Below are 18,376 nucleotides of genomic sequence, written 5' to 3' on the forward strand. Positions count from 1 at the left end.
TCACCAGGAATAAATATTTTATTCTAAAAAAATATAAAATTGGGATTTCTTACCACAAATCACTCCCAAAACATCCAGATTCAATTAGTGAACCTTGTAGACAAACGAAATTGCTTTCCAGAAAAATTTGAGCCGTCGATTAAGAAATCCAAAATAGAAGAAATTAAAAATCAATAATTAAATAAAAATAAACAAAGGACCAAACAGATTTTGTGTGAGGCATATTTGTTCAAGGGGGATATATCCCACACACATGAAGCTTCTAGAAACAGCAATATAGACCAGTGCAGGACAAAATTAAGTAGGAACCCTTTTCCCACAGCACCTCCTCGTTAGGGTTTCTCCCATGGAATACTGGCACTGGCCTTGTCTCTGCCATCGCCATCGCCATTGCCACTTCATTCAATACCTTCACAGTCATTGCCCTTCCCCCTTCCTGCCTCCCCTCGTCGTGGTGATTGCGGCACTTGCGTCACGGGAAGGCTGCTCGGGAGCTTCTCATGTAGGGCTCAATTCCGTGGCTGAATGATGTGTTGATGCTCTCAGTAGGTGCAGAGTTCTGAATTTGCTGTGGAGCCATTTTTCTACTGTGATGAGTCAAGACTTGTTACTTTTGTAGGTGTCAGGGGTTTTGGTGAGCGTGGAGGATCGCGAGAGAGAAGATAAATGAGATGCTGAAGTGATACCGCAACAGATTATCAATGGTCACTAGGAGCTCGAGGAGGAAGTTGGGTAGGAATGTAGCTCTGCTGCAGCCATGGACGGACCAAGCTCTCATGCAGCAAATGCGTGTGCTGGAAAACATACTGCAAGCTCCGATTTCGCATGTGGATGTGAAGTACATGAGTAACCAGTGCTTGCTGCTCTCTAAGTAAGTCTGGACTAGTGTTTCTTTTTGTCTTGTGATTGAGTGAGGGTTTCTATGAATCGTTATTTGTTGATTGTTGGGACACGGTCGAAAAGTGCTCAAGAGATATGTGCAGCTTTTTGTCCGTGTGATTGATCTTTAGAGAGTGATTCAAGAAAATTGGTCAAGAGTTTGCAATTGGCGAAGGTCAATTGCCTACTTTGAAGCATCAGGACGCAATGGTGGACTGTGCAGAATTCTCGATTCTTTGGTGGCGAACAATACGAGGCCTGTATTCAGACATGAGTTGCTTCGACTAATTCAGCAGGTTAGAATTATTCTGGATATGGACATTATATTGTATGCTGCTCATGAGATTGCCTGCATTAACTAATGAACTCGCTGGATACTAGAGCCCCTTTACTTCCTCACCCTCACGCTCGCTCGCTCGCTAAAGAGCGCTAGTTAAGTTGAAATGTTTTGCCATATGTATTAGCAGTTTCCCTTCTTTGTTCCCCCTTTATTGGTGTATCGAGTTCTCAAAGGCGTTAAGTTTGTGCATCCATATTCTTCTAAATCTAATTGTATTAATTGTACAGTGAAGTAAAATTTTTTTTGTACCTAACGCAGGTTTGCAAGTTCAAGAACATTCCAGATGCACGACCAGCGCTGCTGGTATTACTCTTATCGGTCAAGGTACGTCGGAGTGCTTCGTTGCAAGCTTCCTTTGAAACTGCTTATAGAAGATGATCTACCACACATCACATCTGAAATTCTGTCTGGAGGGGATGTATGGATAGCAATAGCCTCTAGCGATCGTTATCCTGGTTGTTGCAAGGAATGTTTCGATCCCTTGTTTTGTCATGTTGATGTAGTAATCTGCTTTTTCAATTAATGCCGTGTGTTTTTGAAGGGTCAAAGTAACGTCATGTGAGCACATGGCTTTTGCCAGAGAACTTAATTGCATTTGCCACTTACGTCTGTGTTCTCGAATTCTCTCACCGCTATCTGGTGTCGATCGGTGTCTGGTCAAATATATTCCGCTGACGTGATGGATCGGTTCTGGTTGGGTCAGAGTGCATTCCGAGCAGAATGGTTGTCTCAAACACAGTCCAAGGAGAAGGATGACATATTTGCGACTTTGAAATCGGTACAATTTCTGCTAGCGCTGATTGAGTCTCTTGGAGAACATGTATGCTGTACATGATGTAGGCAGAGTAAGAGGCAACAATCAGAGTAACGAGTTCTGGATTCTGAGTCACATTTTTATTATTGAGGAAATCTCTTTACTCATCTGTGTCCACCTCCTACTTCATAGATTTTTGACAGTGGACAAGGAGTTCTGGTGTGAGCAGTAGAAGTGTTGAGGTAAACAGGGGTTTCGGATTCTGGTTTAGTAAATATAGAAGATATCATCAGGAGTTTTGGATATCTTCTTGCGTACGAATCTTTTCTTTGTAACGATCACCAAATGCTTCCATAAAGCAAAGGGTGATGCTTTTAACCACTGTTATGTACCCCCAATCACTACATTCTATGATACATCAACACATTTGACGAATCTTGATGTACTATCTGGATAATGTCGCATGTACCTCCTCCTTTTGTTTTATTTTATTTGTAAGCCATAACCCCGTATAATCATGCCTAAGCGGTCGAGCCTGAAGGGTCAAGGTTTCAGCCTTTGTTGTTAATGGAGATGTTCATTCCATTATTGTGCAGCTCTATGATGCTTTCACAACAGGGCAAGATGTTGCCGGACAAGCCCCAGCGCAACCTCTCCACTGTGGAGGATCGGCCCTTAAGGATCATCATGAGTCTGGGATGTATCTTAATTCTATCAGCAGTCGGTACGTGAAGTATTTGGGGGAGGAAGTACTTTACGGCTCTGCTTGATTCTGTTTTTATGCATACTCTTCAAGGCTGATGACTTGATTTAATTCATGTCTTATTGGTCTGCCTTCTTCATTCGCTGGTAGAGTTTTGTTGGGGCAGAAATGGTCTTAATCTTCAGAATTATAGTTTATGCATGGCATAGATGTTTATGTGGAAAATTTGATTGCATGGTTATGTGAATCATTGCAGGTATTATCCCCGGTTACAAGTTAATGCGATTTTTGTTGCTGTTCAATCGAAGGTTTTCTTTCAGTTCACATGAATCAGCCTTCATTGAAAGATCACTGGCATGTTGTCTTATTATTATTTATAATTTTGAACTCAGACAACCTTTTTCATGCTTCACTTCTTGTCTATGATTAATATTTGAATTTTTGTTACTCTGTATTACCACTTCTTGACACAGCTGTTGAGTATGGTGAAGGCTTTTGGGTGGATTGTAAATTTCACAAGAAAATCTTGTCTATTTTGAAAGTTAACATTTTTTCTTTCAGTACATTGAATGTTTATGTCCCGTAATGACTTTTGTAGGTTGGTTATGAAGTCTTGATGTGCGATTTTCATGTGCCTCACATGCACATGTTGGATCGAGTGGTATGTTTCACTCCCTAATTTTTATTTAATTATTTTTGATTCCATGAACAAACTATTTGATGTATATTTGGAATTATGATTTCTAATCTCGAGTAGTCTATTTGAAGGTTTAGACATCCTATCATGCGTATTTTTAATGCACAAAATGCAGATGTACTGGGCATCTATTATCAGGGTATGTTGATGATGTCGATGATTCTCAATTGGAGGTGTGCGTATATGCCTTGTTGCACTGCGTTTTTGTTGGTACAACATATTAAAATGCTCTGAGTGGGTGATTTGTGCAGCGTTTATACGTCGGTCAAAAATATACGACGGGAACTGCTAATTGCCTCGTTACTCCACCTCAAGTCAAGTAAACATATTCTCCAAGTTTTCTCCTGGATCAGCTAGTTCTAATTTTTTCTAGGGAAGGGAATGATTTGAATTTCAGTTCAGAAACTAGCTTAGATCCCGAAAATTTTGAACTTGATCAAGTTGCAAACAATCGAAGCCTGTTTATAAATATCCAGCTCTCGATGCCCAGTTCTTGCTACAAATAAGATCATGATGTTCATTTGCCAGTTTAAGAAGCATTCTCATTCCCGTGATTGCCAGTTTTGGGCTTCGATTTTTTTGTTTGTTCACTCGGTTTTACCTCTTTAACATTTTTCAGCATGTATCAACAATCAAATGCCTTCTTTACATTTGTTTTTTGATTGTTGAGTTAGGTTTGCAAAAGGCTCACCTTAACACTCATGTTATTTCAAGAACTTCCAAGTTGCTGTGTGTTAAGGTCCTTCTGAATCGTGTAGATATCGATTGATGTATGTTCTGAGTTGTCGGTGAACTGTCTGCTTAATTCCTTGTTTCTGTTTTAATATCTATGCAATCATGTTGGGGGTGCAGCATCTTGATAAACGGTTTGCAAGTAGAGAAGAGGTTCGTTACAAATTACATGGTAAGGCTGCATCCCAGATTCAGTGTTGCGGATCTCAAGCATCTTCAAACGCACTGATCACTCCTTCTGCACGTACTTCACAGGAAAATTCTCACAGAAAGTGGCATGTATAACACAGGACGCTGGTCCACAGATGCCTTCGGATGTGACAAGGCTCGTGAAAGTGGGAGCTAATGTTCTGCAAGTTATTGGGGAGTTTTCTGGTAATCAACTGCCTAGTTGGTGCTTTTCCCCATGCTGCAAGCTAAGATTAGATTGTTCTTAAATTTATTGGCTTTTTAATTTCTGCCTTCTCACGATTTCATACAGAAATATTTCGTGTTTGCAGTTGGATTTTTTCTTTTAACCTTTCCTCGCTGTACTTTAGACACTTAAATTAACCACCACAGTATGCAGACCATGAGTGTCAACATCGTATTGAATCAATTTCATGGTCACCTTTTCTGGTCTGTTTTCAACTACATTTAATCTCAGTTTTTAACCTACTCAGTTGTTAGCGGTGGATTGTTTGATGCACATTTTTAGTGTAATTATTAAAAGTTTCTGAAAGATGAGCAATTCCTGCTTGTACAAGTTTGTCACCACATCTCATAGAAGTATCTCCAATTCGGTTGGAGATTCTGGAGTGTTCAATAATTTACCTTAAACCTTTGATGTGATAATATTAGGTTTGTTCACCTGCAGTACCATATGTCATAGCGGTGGCCTCGTCAAGAACCATAGAATGGTCTTCAAGAAATACACAACTAGAGGACTATGTTGCCCCTTCAAGAGCTGCAAATGACGTAGATCCTACTGAGATTGATGATGAGGTGGTGGAAGGTGCTTCTAGAGTTTCTTTGCGATGTCCCATCAGGTGCTGATCTAGTATTTGCATTCCTTGCTGCGCTCACTATCATAGAAACTCTGGCAGAAAGAATCTCATATTCCTCTCTGTGAGGTAATGAGTACGTACTATAGCTTTGTTTTTCGACTCTGCTCAGTGCATGCTGCGTCTTTACTTCTTGGTAGTTTTTTGTCTTAGTATATGGGTCTTGTATTTGAAACTTCCACGAGCTGTGGTCATAATCGTTTAACGGAAAGCCAGTTTCAGAATTAGACTACTCACAACTGATTATCGCTGTTTTTATTTGTAATTTTTTCTGTCTTTTCGTTTGTTTTGTTTTGTTCCTTTCTGGTTTTATTGTTGATTATTGCTTGGAAATAGTCATCAGCGGTTGGTTACGCCAGTGAAAGCGGCAACATGCAGACATTTACAGGTGATGCTCATCTACTTTTTCTTCTTATTTCATCGCTTCATTTGTGTCAGTTGTTTCGATTTTTGCAATACACGGCGTAATGCTCATGTGGATGTAGAACGTTTGATTTTTAAGGTAGACCTCGAAAAGTCTCCAAGTATACATGAGACAACTAAGTTGCTTTCAACTAATGGGTACAGTAGAAGCAAAATACAACCTGGTAGTTTTGTGGTTGATACTACATTTATGATGAGTACCAGTTTCCCTAGTCATGAAGCGGCCTATTACTGTCCACAGTGTGCTTGGAGAATTTCTGAAGTGCACAGTGATGATATATGTTATAATCCTTTCCTGAATTCAGCAATTTTTCTCTTGTTTTTGGCATTATCCATGTGACTGAGCATGTGGTGGCTCTTTTTTTGACCATGAGAAAACATTGTAGAGAAGTCAAGAAATAGTACGGGGCACGAAGTCTGTTTAGTCCCTTCTTCAACTATGTTTTATTTCAAAAATATGCTGATATGCTTCTGCTACAGTGCTTCGATCTTGATAGCTTCCTGGAGATCAATGAGAAGAGGCCAGTGTGGCGCTGTCCATGCTGCAACCGTTCCGTCAGTTGCCCTGACCTTCGAATAGACCGGCAGATGGAGAAGGTTAGTTCCACCTTTGTTTGTGTGTTGAACAACCAAGTTGGGATTTCGATAGTGAAGATATTTTCAGGGTTTACAGAATGCTGATGAATCTTTCTGGAAGTGCAGGTACTCCAGGAAACAGACGAGAAAATCCATGAAGTCATAGTGTCGCAGGATGGGTCCTGGATGCCTGTCCCCACAGATGAGGATCCGAGTAATACAGGTCCTGATGTGATTGAAGGGGGTGAAGACGGATGTAAAGTGATATATCTCTCTGATGTTGGTGACGAGGAGGTAACAGGATTAGGACAGAACGCCGATGAATTCCAGCAACGAGAAAGGAAGCCTGATTTGCAGACCCTACAAGCAATCAATGAAAATAGAGTCTTCTCATCACAAACATTCCATCCTGTGGTTGGCCGAGGTGATACTGTGGGATATCCAACCGTTAATCGTTCAGATATCACCGCAAGTTCTCCTATGAATTCATCTAGTTTTGCAGGGCCCTCGTGGGTTGCAGGAGCCAACCGTAATGATGGTATTTTCATGAACGTTAACGGAGGCGGTTTGCATACGCCAATATCAGGGGCTGCTGAAAGGCAGGTACAAAGTCAACCTACTCCCCAGGCCCAAACTGTGCCTACCATGAGTCTGAATATTCAAGCCACATATTCCCAATCACGAACAGCCTCTCACTTGAACAGCCCGTCAGGCCCTGTCAATAGATTGTCTCAAAGTAGCGTATTCATGACCACACCGCTGCAGCAGCCCCAAGCCCGCGCTCCGTGGCGTGGAGAAACTGCGGTGAGTGACCCAATCGTCACGACCTTTTGATTTTCTTCTTATATGCTTACATGCGCATTTGAGTATGATGAATGTTTCTGGTGGATTAAAGTAATGTGAGCTAGCACGAATATAGCTATATCTGAGGGAATTATTATGAAAATATAATAGCTGATTAACAATTCCTGTTGTCTTAAAGAGGCTTCGTGTAAGTCATCTAGTTGACCATTCCAATCTCGCTAACCAATCAAGTTGTTTGCAGTCGGTTCGGCAGCGGCAAGCTGGGCAACAGTCCTTAGGAAATTCTCAGGTGTTCGTTCAATTCGAAAGGGTTACATCCCGAGTCCACCCCGCTTTTATAACATTAAGGAAGAGGAATATAGTTTTAAATTGAGATGCAAGCCTTTAATACTGGTCTTTGTGATACTCACTCTTTCAGTTCCATCCGTTTTCAAATAGTAATCGTAGTCTTACGTTGTGTGGCTTATAAACTTGCAACTTCTGTGGTCCCTGCTCACTAGTCAGTATTTTATCACTGGATATACGTACATCTTATATTCTGAAACACGTTTTCAATGCCAATCTTGTTTGTTCTCTTCATAATTTTTTTCTTGTCAAGTAATTATTGTCTTGCTTCTGGCCACGACCTCACCAGTAGTTTATTCGTGTGGTATGTTATTCATAATGAGCAGGATCTTGGCCAGACACGCCAGCAGCAACGGCGAGGGCCTGTAACTACTGCACAACAAGCTCGGGGCGGTCCTTCAGGGCAGCGGCCATCTGGCAGTGCAAGTCCAGTACAGGCTTCACCCTCGGAAACATCCTGGCGACCTGCAGGACGCATGAGAGGGAGTATCGCGCCTAACTCGATTGGACGAAGTGCAATAAATCAAAGCCCATCAGCTGCCCAAGCAAGAGTTTCGGTAGCTCCTTCAGCGGGTATCCTTAATCCAGCCGCTAATGCAGCTCCTGTAGCGAACATTGGACAATACCAGATCAGAATGCCTACATCAAGTAGTTCTGCAATTAATCTCCCTCCTTACAATGGAGTCCCGTGGGCGAACCAATCTGACCTTTCCATGCTCACCGGTGTGGAAACGTCTGCTGGATGGATGAATTTTGAGCCCCACTCTGATTCTGGCGCGCCTCATCACTCCCATTGAACCATTCATCTTCTCTCAAACATTTGCTTCCAATTCAAAGCACTTTTATTTGTACCTTTTGCCTTTCTGGCGAATGAGGAATGTCAGCAGAATCTATGTATTCTTGTGTTATCTCGTCTCCGAGACTGGGTTATGATTCGTCTTGGTACACGTTGGGGTCTAGGCAGTATTTTATGTTTTCACCTGGTACATATTCTGGAGAGGAAATGTGTATCGATCATTCACCACCCTATAGTTCGAATTAGATAGGGGCTTCATACGTACAATTGGTATCTAAAATCATCCAGCAGCATCCAAGTTGTGGCAGGTTTCGAAATCCATGAAGTGAAACTATAGGGCACATCACACTAGAGGCTGGACTAAGGCGAAGATTTCTTCGTAACTCTTGTTCTATCTATACAATTCAGCTTTCTGTTGTATGATTTTCCATAACTCGAATCATGCATTGTAAAGAACTCCTGTGGTTGCTGACTTAGAGTAGAGAACTACAACACCTGTCCACAACCATTCTAACTAGTTTAGCCTCGACCCAGTGGTTCTAGAACCTCACATTCGCACATAAAACCGAAAGGAAAACGAACTCAACACAGGCACCTATTTGATACAGGTCCGCAATAGTGGAAACGACAACCACAGACAAAATTGAGTTCACAAATTTTTCGCCATTTATTCTCTGTGAGGTGGAGGGCTCATAACAATGCAACATTTACTTTTCTTTGATGCAACACACAGCGACCACGAGACGATCATTGGATCGCCTACTCCTTGAACCTCAAGCCTTTCTACTGCATGTGTAAGGGTAGTGTGTGCCATCAACATTGTCTGCGATCTACCTCATTAAGGTTGTCAGTATTGAAATTAGGAGTGTAATTCAGTTTCATGTAAAACAATGAGTTGTAACTTTTTTTATACCTAAAAATGCTGAATATTGTTTTGTATTTCAATTTATCATATTGAGAGAGGTGTGCCTAAGAAGGGTCATGATCCATTGACAATATTTGTTTAGTGTTTATCATACCACAAATTGGTTATTATTTAATGTTTGATTGCTGATTTCTAATATGCCTTGGTAACCAAGATGTGGTATAGGTTAAGTTCTCCTCCAAGAACGCCAATCAATAAAAGATGTTTCGTAAGCTTTGGGCTAGACAACGGCTTGGGGAGATGTTAGGGCTTATGGACTTTACAGGTCAATATGTGAATCTGATTATGTTGAGGTTGTTGAGTTGAGAAATAAAATGGTATCAAATGTTAATATACTTCCTACAAGATTGGAACTTAGTGGTATTGACTAAAACTGATGCAAATTGGTCATTACAATGTATTAAGGTTGTAGATTCAAGGGTGGTGGTTTGATGGAGGTTACTTATAAGGTAGTACAACCAAATTGCTTCAAAGGTGGCAGTGGCCATTGTTGTATTGTAATTGATATAATTACTGTAAATTGTAATATTTATGTATTATATTTTAGATATTATATATTGTAATTGATTACAATTGTAATTTAGCAGGTTGTCTGTGATCATAAAAAAGATTTCAATGACTTCAAAAGAGGCATTTGAGAATTGAAAGCAAAGATCATAAGGTTTAAGGTTTGAGCTACAATTTGTGTATAAATTTTAGAGGATTTGAAATAAGAATAATGAAGTTATAGCCATTTGAAGTTAAGGTGTCATTTTAAGACATATTGTTGCTCTTTTGAAGATACAAGGAATTTTATAATATATTTTAAAAATCAAAAGATGCAATCAGAAGGGTGATTTCAAGATCTATGTCTTTTGTGAAAGAATTTTTATATTTGGAATTTGTATGAAGGAGTTATAGAGCATTGAAGAGAGTACATGTAATTCAAAGGTAGTAAATGAGTTGTTTTGTTGATAGTAATGGTTGGAGCCATATCTTGAATTTTCGGCCAAATTTTTGGCTCAAAATTTCTAAAAGTGTGTGTTATTAGGTTAAAAAGCTAAATATCAAAATTTATGGTATTTAAATACTTAATTTGTGAGATATGAAGAAAATTGCATATAAGTGTATGTAAGTAAGGGTTTGAAGCTACTATAAGGATTTTGGCAATATTTCAAGATCCGTAACAAATTTGCAATTGAAATTTGTTGTGGCACTTGCTGAAAGTACATCAATACTTCATATAAAATTTTAATATGTTTGGATGGTCCAATTGTGAGATATGAGCTATTGAAGTTGGGAAAAATTCACTTTAAGAATATATAAGATTTTATTATTTTTTTGTTACATTTTTGGTGATCTTTGGTACTTAAGGCCTATGTATTGATGTAATTTCTCATATAGAAATAATTTTATAGATAAAATTGGTGTTTTTTTTTTTTTTTTTTTTTTTTTAATCTTGAGACTTGGTTGAGTAATTAGTAATAACTAGAAGTCCAATGCTTTCTTAAGGCAAATCTCTCTACCTTGACACTGTAGCTATATATTTTGCTATTGTACTAGATAGGGCACTAGCCATTCGTAAGTAGAATCCCAATTGATGAAGCCTTGAAACATCATAAAATAATATCTAAAAATTGATTGTTGTTTGTCATTTTTATTTGCCTAATCAATATTGTTATAGTTGAATATGGAATGCAATGGTAATAAATTATAGTAATATTTAATGTATATATCAATTGAATCTTGGAGGTACCTAAAAGTATGCTTGCATGCCTAGATATGCTTTGTATTTGAATTGTAATGGAATATAAATAAGATTTTTATATTATTGATGCATAGAGATAGATAGTTGGAATCATATTTGAGAAGTTTATAGAAGTTTGTAGAATTGGGGCTAAGTTATTGGACTATGTAGGATCCACCATAAAACATTTTAAAAAGACTTTAGAGTGGTTATCTAGGTGGGATCCATCATTAGAAATATTTTAGAAAATTTTAGGATAGTTGAAAAAAATATAAATAGGACTAATTAAGGCCATTTGGATATTTCGTCATATATGGCTTTGGATCCTTTCTCTTAGTAAAGTTTGCTTCTTGTTCAATTTTTTTTTTTTTTTTTTTTTTTTTTTTTTTTTTTTGTTGTTGTTGTTGTTGAAGTTTGATCTATCCTACATTGTGATGGAATTTATACTCATTTAGATTAGAAGGATTTTATATTTTTGAGATAGTCCAGTCTTGTGAGTCATCAAATCAACTCACTAGTTGTTTTAGAATAAAAAGATTCTTTTAGAGTGCTTACAATCACAATATATGGTGAATAGTATTGAAATCTATAGAGAAATAGAAAATTAGAATGTTAATTGTAGAATTAGAGTCTTAGTAAGTCTTGGAGGCAATTATCTTAGTTGGTTTAGTATTTTTTACTTCTTATTGATTATTGAGGAATATTTATTAAAGTCAATATTTATATTGGTCTTCTATCTATACATATTACTTATTAGAAAATTTATAAATGTTAGTTAGTAGTGAGAAGAAGGATAAAAAAGAACCTCATGTCTTTTTAGATAGTTATATAGAAAGTAGAATTTATAGTAGATTTAAATTGATTTTATTACTATAAAAAATTATCAAAGTAAGAAAATATAGCTTAAATTTTATTTTAATATTATAAATTATTATATAAATTTTAAAAATCTATTTAGAATTTATTTAAAATATTTTAGGAATTTTTAGAGTAATTTCCAAGATTTTGATAAAAATGAATTTTATCACTTCGGGAGCCACTATTAAGAAATGGAGCAAGATTTGAATGCCACAATAGGTTCCTAAGCCAATTGGATGTTTTTAAAGACTATAGTGAAGTCAAAAATGCAAAATATTGATTTTACTAGTAGAAAATAGGAAGGTAAGACTAAGGCATTACGGCCTTTCTTAGAGATCCATATATACTACTTATGAGCCTTAGTGAGGCTCAAACTTCTGATCTCTTAAGTAAGTTATCCTTGAGATAAAAATCATTTACTTAATTTTTTATTTATTTACTTGTGTTTTTTTTAAACCTTCATAATTTATTCATAGTAACTTGGATTTATATGCTTTTTATATCATTAGAAAGATAAAAAAATTCACTTTCTATAGTATAATTTTTTAATTTTTAATTTTTAATTTTTACTTTTTACTAGGTAAGAATTCAATGAAAAAACTATAGCTAGTTTTGTAGTATACAATTGCTTGATTGCACTTGTTCCACTTGTTTGTGTTTTGCTTCTTTTATTCTTATTCTTGCTACTTCCACTCTACACCACCCATTACAAGAAACTCTTAATTGGAGCCATCTTGTAATTGAATTGAAGAGTGAATATTACACTCACATTTTGGTACATTTGTTGGAAGATGGTGCTTCTAATAGTGTATGTGAATATGAAGTTGCTTGTTGTGATTGATCTTACTTGGTTTTATTTAGTAAGAAATGTAAAAAGGTTTTCATCATTAGTAAGTATTTTACATTTCTTTCTTATTTGTAAAAAAACAAAGCATTTCAAATTTTCACTTTATAAGATAGTCAAGGATTTCAATGATTGAATTGAATGTGGATTGCTATCCAATTTTTATCAATCAATTTTTATATGTTATATCTTTTGTCTTGAAACTTTTTGACGTTGTGTATCATGATGCTAGCTTTTCAAAAAGCTATAATATATTCAAATTAAATTTAATTTGAAAGTTTAGTGAATTTTAGATTAAGAAGAGATTCACAGCTTTTGAAGTTTTATGTACCCTTTGTTTAGAAAGGCATTTCTTAGTGCCTAGTAATTATCTTATTATAGAAATTTTTGAGAGCAAGTAACTTAAAGTTGAGTTTTTAGTAGTAAGCATGTAATGCTATTGAATCAAAATTGAATTTGTGGCGATTTTTGGAATAGAAAGAAGTTATTGCCATGAGCAGAATATAATTGAGGTTAGTAATTTCTATCTCTATTATCATTTAAATTTTAGATTTTATGTTATATTTTAAATTTTTGTATTAAAAATATTATTTTTAATTATATAAAATTATAATAAAAATATACATATATATATATATATATATATATATATATATATATATATATAAAAAGAAATAAAATAATATCATAAAAAAGAATAAATATCAAATTAAAAATAATAATAAAATTAAAAATAAAATAGAAATAAAATATTAATATTAAATTAAAATAATTATCTAATTAATTATTAAAACTAAACTAAATTAATAGATTTAATTTACTTTTAAATTTTATTTTAATTCTATTTTTTACTTTTATTTTCTCTTTTACTTGTCTTTTTATAAATATTTATTTTAATTTTTACTCTTACTTTTATTTATTAATACCATTTTTTCTTTTATGTATATGATAAGTTTTATGTATTGAAATAAATTTAATATGTTTTTTTTTATTTCTTCATTAATTGATTTTTTATGTAATATTATTATTTCTAAATTTAAATAATATTTGATTAATTTATTATTAGTGTTAGCATTACTTAGTGGTTTTCTTAAGTTGGTAATTAGTTCCAAAAGCATAAGAGGTGGAGCTTGACTTTAAGGTTTCATCACTCCCCTTCTTTGTAATTTTTCTAGTTGAGGGACCTTCTCTAGAGGTAGGGAGATTTAATCACTCCCTCTATCCTTTATATCCCTTCTATTCACAAAAGTAGTATAGAAGGAGCTTAAAAAGAATTTAAGAGAATTGTTCATCAAGAAAAGAAAAGAAAATTTAAGAAGAAAGAATTAGATATAGAAGGTAGATAAAAAAATCTTAAAAAAAAAATGCATATAAAAAATAGAGAAGAAGAAACAAATAGATCTATAATTGAAGTCACAATTTAAGGTAAGTATCTTCTCCATAGTATCATTCAAGCTTTAATTATTTTTTCCAATAAACAAGTAAGTCCTTGAATATTATTAATTATTTCTTTTTTTAAAATTTTAGAAAATTACTTGAATACAAGGAGCTGGAGTTAGGAATTGGAAGATAGAATCTAGGAGGAAGACATAAGAAGAGGTAACCTTCTAAACCTTCTTATAGATTTTATTTCCTTTACAATCAATAGAGCCTTAGAATCCTTTTCTATCCCAATTCAATTATATATATATTAAAAAATTTAATTAGTTCAAATTGGATAGGAGGAAGTCCACGTTGGAATTCTCTAATATATACAAGGTTGGCTAGAGATGCAAATAAGTGAGTCTTTCTTCAATGTGGTATGATTTTCTTGCAAAGAATATATATTTTTTTAATAAACAAGTATTATTAATTCTTGTAGTAGGTAATTTTTTAAATTTTCTTGTTGTAAAAAGGCAAAAAAAAAAAAGAACTCGAGCTTTTTGGAATCTTGATACAAAATTCTTTTTTACAATTAAAATTACTTAGGATCATTCCTATACACAATACTTCTATATAATAATTCAAATTGAGATTAGTCTTCCTTCCAGTAATACTCAAGAAAGCATTCATCTTTTAGTTATTTCTATTTTGTTTCTCTTCCCTATTGGAAGGTACTCAAGTGGATTGCAGATGGAGGAGCTTATAATTTAAATTGTCAAAGAATTGGATAGATTAAAAATTATGTTAAGTTGAATGGTATGTTTATAGTTGAGTAGATGCATCATTCTACTAGATCTAAATAATCCAATCTATCTTTATCCATAGAGAATTTGAAACTTGTTAGCAAGAAGAACAAACAAAAGCTCAAACGAGTAGATATTCAAGGATTGGCTAAACAATCTCTTCTTTGAACATCAAAAGATGTTTTTGTTGTGAATCCATTTGAATGCCAAAATTGAGTTTACTTTATGAAAAATTTTAGGCATTACAAAGAAAGGATTTCATGATGTCATTATTGATATTATTAAATAAAAAGATAATTGATAGGGGAGTTTGCAGTGTCTAATGCTTTAGATACAACAGTGATAGAAGAACAAGAAGTAGAATTGGCTGAACGTTGTATCAATAAAAAGGTTCAATTTTCTTTAGATGAAAGCAAGATTAATGATAAGGGCCATAGTTACTATATTAGGAATCATTGGGCTAGAGCCACCATAGAAACCTTGGTAAAAATAGGAGACTTAGTATATCTAGTAATTGCTCTTATTGACCATGGATATGAGGTCAATATTAGGTCAAAATAAATTTAAAAATGTTGAAAGTGGCCCATTGATACTGAACATGGTTGGGTGATTTGGATAGCAAATAATTTATAGATAGATCTTTATGGTGCTTATCCTAATATAAAGGTGAAAATTAGAGATGCAACTTTTGAATAAAATTTCTTTGTTCAAGATACTACTTTATATCTAGTAATTTTTGGACAATCATATATTACAACTATGAGAATAGAAAGTAAAGTATTAGATGATGGATCAACATATGTCCGTATCAGAAGCTTAGATGGCAAAAGAGGAGTACAGTTCTTAATTGAAGGTGCTAACCATGAGCGCAATCATAATTATCTATAGAATAATTCATTACCAAGGAATAATAAGGAATTTAAAGATTTTTGTAGAGTACTACTATAGAGCGGAAATATAGTAGTACATCAAAAAATATATTTTGGCATAGAAAGAAAAGTACCTTTTATACAAGTGGATAAAATTATCTAAGAATGGATTTGCTATACATACACAGCTTAATAGCTTATAAAAATGAAAGCAAAGAGGTGTGCAAAAATCTGAAAAAGTCCTAAAAAGAGTAGATGTATTTGATAAAGATCTTAATATAGCAGATATATATATATATATATATATATATATATATATATATAATTTTAGAAGATTTATTTGTGAAAGAAGTACATTGAAAAAATAAAAAAAAAATTAATAAGCGGCACTAGTTAAAGTAGCAAGAATTTTATGAAGGTATTAGAGAAGATATTTATTTCTTTAGAAATGAAGCAGAAGAAGACATTGATCATAAAAAAGACAATGTTGAAAAAGTAATATGACATGGACTACAACTTTGATTCTTCTTGGTACATATCAGAGGATGTACAAGTTTGGAGGAAGTGGATGTTGTATTGTGATTCGGTTACCATGTGAAAATATTGTGTTTATATGTTTGATAAATAATTTATTAAGTAACATGATAAGAATCATATTAATAGATTTTAATTAATTTTAAAATATAGTTAGATTATTACTTTAAAAAGATTTTATTTAAAATAATTATTATTAGAATTTGTATAACTTTATGGCCACTCAAAGTTGAAGTATTGATTTTGTATCTATTTTCACCTTTTTAGATATAACATGTGCATAAAAAAAGAAATAAAGGATTGGCAATTGGAGTTGAAGAGACCACTTTTTTGGCTATACTTTTGATATACTATTTGATGGATTTGAAGTTGAAATAAAAGAGATATTGGAGGTTGAAGTTAGTACTTGCAAATCTAAAGATACTAAGTGATTCAATTCACTGCTGGTTGTGTTTTGATCTATATCTTAAGTAATTTGAAAAGATTTTGGCTTAAAATTTTTAAGAATGTATATCATTATGTTAGTAAACTTTAAATTCAAATTTTGTGGTATTTGAATTTTGGATTTTTGAAATATAAAGAAAATAGTGCTTAGGTGCTTGTAAATTAGGATTTAAAATCCTTGCTAGGATTTCTAAGATATCAAAAGATCAGTAGTGATTTTATAGTTTATTTTTTTTTGTAGAAAAGTTTATATATTAAAATTTGAAAGAAATTAAATGATTGAATTAAGGGATATGAATTTTTAAAGTTTAAAAAGAATAAATCCTTTATAGAAAAAATATGTTTTAACGGATTTTGCTACAATTTGGACATTTTATATAAAGTGATGAGGTTTTGAAAGCCAAGACTTTATATATAAGTTATGAGTAGAATAAATCACTTATTAGAGTTTAGTCAATAAGTTAAAGCTAAATTCTCTACATTTGGATATCCCATGTATTTCCAGATTACAAATTACAATATATGACAATGACTCACAATAAGTATTGATGTATACTAATATAAATCCTAGCAGGGGCTCTAAATCCTAACTTATAAGTACCTGAGCACTATTTTCTTCATACTTCAAAAATCCAAAATTCAAATGCTACAACATTTATGTGTAAAATTTATTAACATGACTATATACATTCTTGGAAATTTTGAGCGAAAATCTTATCAAATTACTCAAGATATAAGTCAAAACACAACCACTAGTGAATCGAGTTACTTACTACCTTTGGATTTGCAAGTACTGACTTCAACCTCCAATATCTTCTTTATTTTAACTTAAAATCCATCAATCAATATGCCAAAAGTATAGCCAAAAATATGGTCTCTCCAATTTCAGTTGCTGATCCTTTATTGCTTTCTATATGCACATGTTATGTCCAAAAGAGTGATATTAGATACAAAACCAATACCTCAACTTTGAACGCCTATATTTCTTTCATATAAACTCCAAATGATATAAAATTTTCACCAAAACTATAGAAAAAATCTAAAATTGCTGATCCTAGCTTCAAAAGTTCAAATAGCATCAAAAGAATAACCTTAATTCCTAATAAGGCCTAAGGCAACATCCTTGAAGTCTATTGGGCATGATTTTTGGCCAATAAGAATAGAGATTTTCATCATCCATCTCCATTCATTCATATGGATGCCCTAAATTTTCTTTTTGTTACCAAGTTCCCTTTCCAATCTTTTTTCTAATAAGATTTATATACTATATGTCCTAAACATCAAATAAAAGAAACAAAATAAGACTTCAAAGATTATCCATGTCTAACAAAGATGACTTTAAATATGTAAAAGTTATTATCAACCAAAATTAATCTTAAAAGCCACTATATTAAAAAAAAAGTTATATAAATTCTAATAGTACTTATTTTAAACAATCTCTTTTTAAAATAGTAATCTAATTATATTTTACAATCAATTAAAAACTTTAAATATGATTCTTATCATATTATTTAATAAATTATATATTAAATATATAAATATAATATTTTCACATGCCAACTAAATCACAACATGACAATGACTTACAATGACCTTACAAGAAGTACAACATTGCTTCTTTATTGCACAAAATTGATAGAAGCAGTACATGGATAATCACCAAAAATACAAGACCTTCGAAGAGGGTGATTAGATGTTATCCTTGAATGCCACCTTGTTATTTTTTATATCAATCCAAATCCATAAGTTGGTAATTTAATGGCTTGGAACTTTCTGCACTTTTACAATGATTTTTGATATTGCATATCGCCTTGAGCTTCTACCACATATTTGAGTCCATTTGATTTTTCATGTTTTGCAAGTCAAGGAATTTTATACTAAGCTAAGGCACTTTTTGGAGTGATATCAACCACCACCAC

The 18,376-nt window shown here is 33.6% G+C and overlaps 1 protein-coding gene across 2 annotated transcripts; it reads left to right on the forward strand.

The window, feature by feature from the left end:
* The first annotated feature begins 391 nt into the window (after nt 1–391).
* On the forward strand, nt 392–8,204 carry LOC112277401 (E4 SUMO-protein ligase PIAL2). 2 transcript variants are annotated; one of them, XM_024509626.3, is made up of 17 exons: nt 392–502; nt 620–871; nt 1,103–1,175; nt 1,478–1,543; nt 1,923–1,997; nt 2,570–2,697; nt 2,933–2,984; nt 3,275–3,337; nt 3,625–3,692; nt 4,226–4,277; nt 4,396–4,480; nt 4,962–5,133; nt 5,485–5,536; nt 6,052–6,168; nt 6,274–6,951; nt 7,193–7,240; nt 7,623–8,204. In XM_024509626.3, the coding sequence occupies exons 2-17, from the start codon at nt 702–704 to the stop codon at nt 8,091–8,093; spliced, it is 2,370 nt and encodes a 789-aa protein (XP_024365394.1). In that variant the 5' UTR covers nt 392–502; nt 620–701; the 3' UTR covers nt 8,094–8,204. The 2 variants fall into 2 exon arrangements, with proteins under 2 accessions (XP_024365394.1, XP_024365395.1); XM_024509627.3 differs by lacking the exon at nt 7,193–7,240 and having other exon boundaries at nt 6,274–6,750.
* Nucleotides 8,205–18,376: the final 10,172 nt, after the last annotated feature.

Source organism: Physcomitrium patens, chromosome 25 (genome assembly GCF_059467195.1).
Source record: "Physcomitrium patens ecotype Gransden chromosome 25, ASM5946719v1, whole genome shotgun sequence".
NCBI classification, from domain to species: domain Eukaryota; kingdom Viridiplantae; phylum Streptophyta; class Bryopsida; order Funariales; family Funariaceae; genus Physcomitrium; species Physcomitrium patens.

Bases quoted from the DNA above. Each gene is read 5' to 3' on its own strand.
- LOC112277401 (XM_024509626.3), top strand. From the start codon at position 702: ATGGTCACTAGGAGCTCGAGGAGGAAGTTGGGTAGGAATGTAGCTCTG. The intron at 5,134-5,484 runs GTGCTGATCTAG...GCTTGGAAATAG, and splicing joins TCTTTGCGATGTCCCATCAG to TCATCAGCGGTTGGTTACGC. The intron at 6,952-7,192 runs GTGAGTGACCCA...AGTTGTTTGCAG, and splicing joins CGTGGCGTGGAGAAACTGCG to TCGGTTCGGCAGCGGCAAGC.